We start from the raw sequence: 8,118 nt of genomic DNA on the forward strand, positions 1-8,118 counted from the left end.
CCTCACCTCTCTCCTCCATCTCTGCCACCTCATCATCTCTCTCTCTTAAAAAAAAAACTTTTTTTTGTGTTTTAAGACCTAGATCTGGTCTGATCTTCACGAACAGATTCATGGTCTGTTCGTGAAGAACAGATCTGTTCCTCACGAACAGAAAGACCAAATCTAGGTCTTAAAATAAAAAAAAATTTAGAGAGAGAGAGGAGAGAGAAATATATATATATTTTTTTTAATGTTTGAAGGTCGCCGGCTGGAAAATTGACCGGCCGACGACCTTCGCCGGTGAAAATGATGAGGTGAGGTGGAGATTTTTTATTTTTCCCCCTAACAATTTACAGAATAAAATTGACCAATTTTTGACTAAGTCTTCGCACCCAGGAAACTATCTAGGCATCTAGCTTTCCCCGAAGCGCTGGCCTTTCTAAAGAATTAAGGAGGTAGTATAAACTTGGGACGATTTGACGTTAACCCCCTTGTCTCTTAAAACCCTCAATTCTTTTCGTTAGTTCTGGCTATTGGAGTAGAAGCAAACCCTAATTCCTCTTTCAAAAAAAACCCTAATTCCTCAATTTACATTTTGCCTCTTCTTCTCCCCTCAGGTACTTTCTCCGTCCATTAAAATTCATCTTATTTCTTTCTTCTCCGGCAACAGGTTAACCGTCGGACTGTAATCACCAGACTTACTTTTTGCCTCTTCTTCTGGAATTAACTTATATAAATTAAGTTTTGGTTGATTATTAGGTTAAGCAATTCCAATGGAACCAAATTTAGATGATGAAAAAGTGATGACGTTCAAGGACTTGGGCATATGCGAGCAACTAGCTGAAGCATGTGATACCTTGGGCTGGAAAAACCCTTCCAAAATTCAATCCGAGGCCATTCCTCATGCTCTTGAAGGTTACCTATAAGTTGCAATATAGCCTAACTGAAAATCGGACTCTTTAATGAAAACCCATTACAAGATTTTCATATTTTCATGTTGTTTATTTGTTTTAATTTCTATTTGTTCAGGAAAGGATTTGATTGGGCTTGCACAAACTGGTTCTGGTAAAACAGGAGCTTTTGCTCTTCCCATTCTCAATGCTCTCTTAGAGACCCCCAAAGCTTTCTTCGCTTGCGTGCTCTCCCCAACACGGTGAAGTCTCTAATCTCTAATTTTGGTTTCGTTTTCATAAATGGACTTTGGTTTATCTCACATACTTAAGTAATATATGCCGAAAGACAAGTTATTCAAAGACGGTCTCACATTGTATTCTATAATTTGAGTTTCATCTTACTGTTAGGTTTTTCTTACTTTCTCTTATTCTGCTCTAGTGAGCTCGCAATTCAGATTGCCGAACAGTTTGAAGCTTTGGGATCTGGTGTTGGAGTCAAGTGTGCAGTGGTAAGAGTTTCTATACACCGTTCTTTATGTTGACAGACTAGAATAAGTTATATGAAACTATGTCTATACATAATTAGATGTTTTAAGGTAGATTGGATCTTAAGTTTGAGCCTTTTAGACAATAGTATGAGTGATACTGTAAACTGAAAGGTAGTTTTATTGTTAAGTTTGAGAGTTTTGCTCCTTAATGGGAGAACCTCGTTATTTGGTTATTGAGAAACAGGCTGCCTCCAATGATGGTTTAGAGGCTAGAAGAACAACACTTTATATCCTCCTATAACTCGCGTGTGAATTATTTTTGGTGAAAGCCCCTGTTCTTCTCATCTCACTGTGTTTCTCTTATGGCTTATTTCTCTGTATTTGAATTGCTTTTTTTCCTTTTTAAATTCGACATTATCCACGTGATGTTGTTATTTCCTTCTCCTAGTGGCGAGGCCAAAAATATCTCTCAGTATGCACACTTTTTTCTTATTCCATAATATTTTAATTCAATATATTAAATGTTTATTTAATCAGGTAGTGCCAAAATACTGTTTTGGTGTACGAGAATATCGTTAACAAAATGCTTAGCGTGTAATTCTTTTTATTGACAAATTTGAATCAAAGCCGATTTTGTAGAACTCTTTTTTACAAGAAACATATTCATGTAATCATTATATATATATAGTGGCCAGGAGTCATATTTTGCATGAATTTAAAGTTAACTATCGACCACATTGCAATTGTGCATTTGTGCTTTAATTGGATGATATTAAGGTTTTTGGGGGCAAGGCCAATTTTGGGCCATCGGGACACGTGCCCCAACCCCACAGGTCCCTTAGTGGCCTCTCCCCTGCTCCTTAGTTTAGATTGAAATTTATCCATGTCAGAGGCTAATTTGGATCTTTTGGTATGTCACCATTGTTATATTAATGATTTTATCTGCATATGCATCCGTGTATGAGAAAACCCGGTCTGTGCAAGTAACTGTATTGATAAATGATAAGTTAGTGGGGTGATAGAGTACAAAGGGCCATAATAAACCTAAGGTCAGTTAAAAAATGATAAAAGTCAAGACTGAGCTTCTGACTCGTTGTTCAATTTTCTTGAATGTATTCAGGGTTCAAGGAAACGTGGCCATGATTCCTTGAATAAGAGGTTACACATATGCTTTTAATATTAAGAATTTAACATAGTAAATGTGTGAAGGAAATTCATCTTTTTGTTTTACATTGAGTTTTGTCATGTTTTGTCTTCTAACTAGAGTAAGTGGGTTACATAATGGAGGTGTGCAATAGGTCTTGGGAGAATGACGAGAAATCCCTAAAAAGTTAACGATTATAACAGTTTTTTGCCACTTCATTTTGGTTACATTATAATCTTTTGAGACTGATAGTAAAGATACAACATCTTGCAGGTTGTTGGAGGGGTGGATATGATGCAGCAAGCGATTGCCCTTGCAAAGAGGCCCCATATTGTTGTGAGTGTTATGCAGGTGTAACTAATCTTGTTACGATGTCTTAAGTCTTAACTAGTGACTATTTGTTCTTAATAGGTGGGGACACCTGGCCGTCTTGTGGATCATCTTACTAACACAAAGGGTTTTAGCCTTCGGACACTGCAATACTTGGTATACACTCCTAACATTAGAGGACAGATTCAGTTTTCTCATAATGATCTTTCCTTGGTTTTTTGTGTGGTTTGACCATTTATAGTTAAATAGATTGAAAGAGAACTTCAGTTTGTGGAACCGTCATTTTGATTGTAACTTGTCAGTAACTCAATCATTATCTCTTTTGTATCACAAATTTATTATGCTGTGGACTTTTCTTCTCAAAATCAATGTACGCCTTCTACGCCTGGAGGCATACAGATCAAGGCGACGACTCACTTTTTCTAGAACAAACCTCCTTGAGGTGGAAAACCATTTACCGGAAAATACTGAGTGAACGTCCCACTCAACCTTACATTTGTAGTTGGTACTCGTTTTTAGAAGTTTTTGCTGTATCAGCCTATCAGGTGCTTGGAAAGTCCTACCGGGTACCCAAGTCACTTCATTTGGTACAATTTTCATGTACATCTTGTGTGAACTTGTACACAATCGTGCGGGCAATGCCTTTCCGTGTAAGATAACGACTAATAAGAAGGTTACATTGTTAATTTGTTAGTCTTGAACAAGTAAATAATATTTATAGAGTTGTATTCTTGTTGGTCCATTCATGTATCTACTACGTAATATCAGTATCAAATACCAATACGACAATGCTCCCCTGGTGTCCATGTATCAGGGAACCTGTGGACTTGCATCCTATTTGACTGTTTTGTTCTGTAAGTTTGAGATGAGAATGAGGACTAATTTATCATAACTTTTATCCGTGACATAGCAAGGACATCGTCGTAGTTTTAGTTTAGGCCAACTGGCCAAGACTTCATGCTTTTAGATCCTTCATCAGCTTAATTTGGTGCAAGAACTTTCCTGCAGGGTCTTACTAATTTAATTGTCAGATGAGATTTTCTACTTCTTTGATTTGTACATAGGCGTCACCGCTGTTGCATTTTGAGTGAAAATGCAGAAATCTGTTACTCCTTTATTGTGATAACTATGAAATTTTCATATGAAAGAATAATAAATCTTTTGGTCATATACCTAGTCATTATTATGACCATCTATAAACCAAGTAGTTATTCCTTTTCCTTTTCCCTGTCTTGTTCCCTTTAAACTTCTACTAGGACCAAAATTTACGAAGTCATAATGTTGTCAGGCATATTTTTCTCCTGTGACACTATGCGTGTATTATGTGTGGATTTGTGGACATTTAGTTATACATAACAATTACGTTATTTTATATGGTCAACAGGTCCTGGATGAGGCTGATAGGTTACTAAATGAAGACTTCGAGAAAACACTTGATGATATATTGAAAGCCATTCCTCGGGAGCGCAAGACGTATTTGTTTTCAGCTACTATGACCAAAAAGGTAGATTTAGATATTTCATTTTTATCATCATTATCGTGCTTTGGAGCTTAATTAATTGAAGAGCAGCCATTAACCTAATCAACCCACAGATTATAAGGTGGCTCAGGTTAATCACTTGAGCTCTGATTTTTCGGGCTTTTACTTTCGCCAACTTAGAAAATCAGGTCTGTCCTATCCTTGATTAGCTTGTGTTAAAAGTCGGTGAGACTTTTCCAGACCCCCTTTCTTAATTTATAAATATTAATCTACCTTTTCGTTCCCAGTCGTCGTGAAAAAACTCCAAAATAGTGGTAATTCTTCGAGCTGTGTGATTCGCTGCCTCTGCCTAGTCCATCTTAGACATTAGAGAGTTTGTTGTCCATTCATTAACTACATGTTTTCATTCGAACTTCTTGTATATGTTTGCGTCTCTCGACATGTCTGACTGTTTTGGTAATTGTCCTCATTCCCTGATTTTGCCGAAGAATCTTTTGCTTTTTCATGGATTCATTCCTAGTCTGGAATCAGTAAATAATGGAGAAAAAAAAACTACTAAACCTACATACCAAAACAGAGAGTGATAATTGAAAATGAGATACTTATAAAAAACAGAGTACTAGAGAGAGTAAGTCTGTTCAGAGAGAGAGTAAGTCGTAAAAGGAAGAAAATATAAGCAAGGGGAGAAGAAGATGTAAAGAGTGAGTGAAGAGAGAGAAAGACAGTTCGTTGGAGTCTTTATATGATGAAAAAAGAAGAAAAAAGGAAAAAGAGGAAAGAAGAACAAGAAGAAAAACATACATGCTAAACTGTATGTCTTCATTCTAACCTTGAATGAAAGCTTTCAATAATCTTCCCTGATTTTCCTTTTTCTCTTCCTTCTATTTTTATTTTAACATTTATTCGAACAAGGGATGAAAGTTTGAAACAAAAAAACATCGAAATTTCCACACAGTTGAATCCTGAGATTCGTACTCAATCACATGAGTCACTATTAGTCGTACGAATCAACTTATGAATCTGACAATTCAGGGCCAAGAACGATTTTTAAGTACGAGATGTGAGTCGAAACTTGTATGATTTTAACATCATTAGATGTTGGGATTAGTAAAAGTTATTCAAAAATGTCCGAATAAACTAGTCAGTTTCTGCTTTTTGTTGAGGTTTGTTTTGCCCTAGAAATTTTGTTATGAAAGAAGCATAATAATCTGACAAAGTAAGCTTTACCATTGACCAGGTTCGCAAGCTACAAAGAGCATGTTTGAGGAATCCCGTAAAGGTACAAATTCAATAATACTTTGTCATTCATGCATTTTCGATCAAATTCTGGAAGTTTGTATGACATTTTGTGACTTACCTATCACAGACGAGTCATGGTTTTTCTTGGTTATATGACTATGTTCTATAGTTCTATTTATTACATTACTAATCAGTTTCTGACCTGTTCAGATTGAGGCAGCATCTAAATATTCAACTGTCGATACACTCAAGCAACAATATCGGTTTGTTCCTGCGAAGTACAAGGTATTCTCTCATCCTTTATTGTGTTGTGCTGGAGTACGGACATACATGTGACCTACTTGAAGTGTGATAGTGAAAATTTAGGTCCATAGTCACAGATCTCTATTTTATTAATGTCAAATAATTTCTCCTTAAAGAGATTGTGCATGGACAGATTCACATTTATGCGATCTTCTCTTAAGGGATTCTGTGGCTATTGAATTTGTTGTTATCTGGAGATATAGAAAATTAACTCCAGAAGAAATATCATTAGATATCAAATGATTATGACTAACATTAGACAAAGCTTATCATGGTTGATGCCTTACGGTAAAATGATGTTTGTTGTGCACCCTCAGGATTGCTACCTTGTATTTATTTTGAGTGAGATGTCTGGAAGTACGTCAATGGTTTTTACTCGTACATGTGAGGCAACTCGTCTTCTTGCTCTGCTTCTCCGGAACCTTGGATTAAGGGCTATCCCTATAAGTGGCCAAATGACTCAGGTACTTTCTGAATTTCCTTATATGGTAGTCTATTGTATATTTCAATTTAATATGTGCGGAGTTAAAAAGAAATTCATCTGGAGAAAAGCAAAAATGTGTCAAAGTTTTGGTAGCATGTGAAACTTCCAGTACATAATAGTTTGTATTTGATTCTTTGTGTTTTCTTCCGTGGATAGGGAAAGAGACTTGGAGCTTTGAACAAGTTCAAGGCTGGAGAATGTAACGTATTGTTATGCACTGATGTTGCGAGTCGAGGACTTGATATTCCATCTGTCGACATGGTTATTAATTATGATATCCCTACCAACTCCAAGGTTCGCATTTTTCAGCTTTTGATTCCTTGTTGGTTTTCAGACCTAGATTCGGTTTTACCCTAGAGATCCATCTTTCTGTTGACATTCAAATCTTATAATACTTCTCGTCATTTGTTTTGCTGTTCTCTTCTGCCCAACTCCTTTAAAAAGTTCCGTTTTAATTTTCCAGTTAGCTATTTGTGCTTCTTTTCAATTTAATCTCACAGAATTATGTGCTTCCCTCATATTACAAATTTTGGAACAGGATTACATTCATAGAGTGGGTAGAACCGCTCGGGCAGGAAGATCAGGGATTGCAATTTCTCTTGTAAACCAATATGAATTGGAGTGGTTCATCCAGATAGAGAAGCTTATCGGTAAGGCCTCATTTTTTTTCATACTAATGGGAAAGAAAAATTATGTGGTTCTGTTTCCAGGGGCTCAAATATGTCTGACATTTGTTTCAGGGATGAAGCTTCCAGAGTTTCCTGCTCAAGAAGAGGAAGTACTAGTCTTGCTCGACCGTGTCACAGAAGCCAAAAGAATCACTCTCACAGTAATTCCACATCCTTCTTCCTAGTAGTATAATAACAGTTACCGCTATAGTGATTGCCTTTTCTTTTCTTGTTAATTAGTTGTGATCATTTCCTCTAAGGTATCTCGTTTTGATGAAAAATTGCAACTGTTTTGGAGTTGTTTAACATCGACATTGAAACTGTGATATATTCTAGGGAACTAGTCTTATTGGAGTCTTTCCTGAATGAAGCTTTTCTTCTGTTATAGATTATACATAGTCTTCACTCAATTTGAAAGAAAATTGGATGTTTTTACAGAAACTCAAAGAGGGCGGAGGTCCAAGGAAAAGAAGAGGACGAGATGAAGAAGGTGGTGAAGAAGCAGATAGATATTTAAACAAGGGAGGGAAGTCGACCAAGAAGCCAAAGCCAAACCGTCGATGAATATTCCTTATGCTTTGGAAGTATAACAAAAAATCATGTTTAATATCTTAAAACTAAATTTTGATCCTTAAGTTTTACGAAATTATTTTTGTGTTATTGTTCCAGGAATTATTTATTTATAGAAAGGAGTTCCTTGTTTAAGCAATATGAACCAATTTCTAAATGATCCGACATAGGCCTGACTCAGTGCCTGACTGATTTGAGTATTGGTACCAATGTTCTTTTTGTTTTGTTTTTTTGCTGAAAACCTCCTTTTTGTTTTTTGCTTTTAGTTTTTTGTTTTTTTTCTGTTACAAGGTAAAAGATCTTGTTGAGAATTGTTAGGGGCCGGCGACATGTGGAGAAGAGAGAGTGGTGGGGAGAGAGAAGATGAGGTGGAGAGAGAGAAGTGAGGTGGAGAAGTTATTTTGCTTTCTCAAAATAAAATTGTGAAACAAAATTGACCAACTTTTGATCAAGTATTCACATTCCGGAAACTATTTTGCTTTCCCAAAATAAAATTGTGAAACAAAATTGACCAACTTTTGATCAAGTCTTCACATCCCG

General features: G+C 36.2%; 1 protein-coding gene across 1 annotated transcript; it reads left to right on the top strand.

Annotated features, from left to right (window-relative positions):
• The first annotated feature begins 293 nt into the window (after nt 1-293).
• On the top strand, nt 294-7,717 carry LOC147537695 (DEAD-box ATP-dependent RNA helicase 10-like). The gene is made up of 14 exons (XM_086640404.1): nt 294-596; nt 739-894; nt 1,009-1,132; nt 1,312-1,381; nt 2,778-2,840; nt 2,916-2,990; nt 4,219-4,338; nt 5,552-5,593; nt 5,764-5,838; nt 6,174-6,320; nt 6,497-6,634; nt 6,879-6,990; nt 7,081-7,169; nt 7,447-7,717. The coding sequence occupies exons 2-14, from the start codon at nt 753-755 to the stop codon at nt 7,570-7,572; spliced, it is 1,323 nt and encodes a 440-aa protein (XP_086496530.1). The 5' UTR covers nt 294-596; nt 739-752; the 3' UTR covers nt 7,573-7,717.
• Nucleotides 7,718-8,118: the final 401 nt, after the last annotated feature.

Source organism: Eschscholzia californica, unplaced genomic scaffold (assembly GCF_041429995.1).
Source record: "Eschscholzia californica isolate CP2 unplaced genomic scaffold, dmEscCali1.0.p SCAF_5, whole genome shotgun sequence".
Lineage (NCBI taxonomy): Eukaryota > Viridiplantae > Streptophyta > Magnoliopsida > Ranunculales > Papaveraceae > Eschscholzia > Eschscholzia californica.

Excerpts from the sequence above, each read along its gene's own strand:
- LOC147537695 (XM_086640404.1), top strand. The coding sequence starts at position 753 with ATGGAACCAAATTTAGATGATGAAAAAGTGATGACGTTCAAGGACTTG. Across the intron at positions 4,339-5,551 it reads CAGCTACTATGACCAAAAAG|GTTCGCAAGCTACAAAGAGC; the intron begins GTAGATTTAGAT and ends ACCATTGACCAG. Across the intron at positions 6,635-6,878 it reads ATATCCCTACCAACTCCAAG|GATTACATTCATAGAGTGGG; the intron begins GTTCGCATTTTT and ends ATTTTGGAACAG.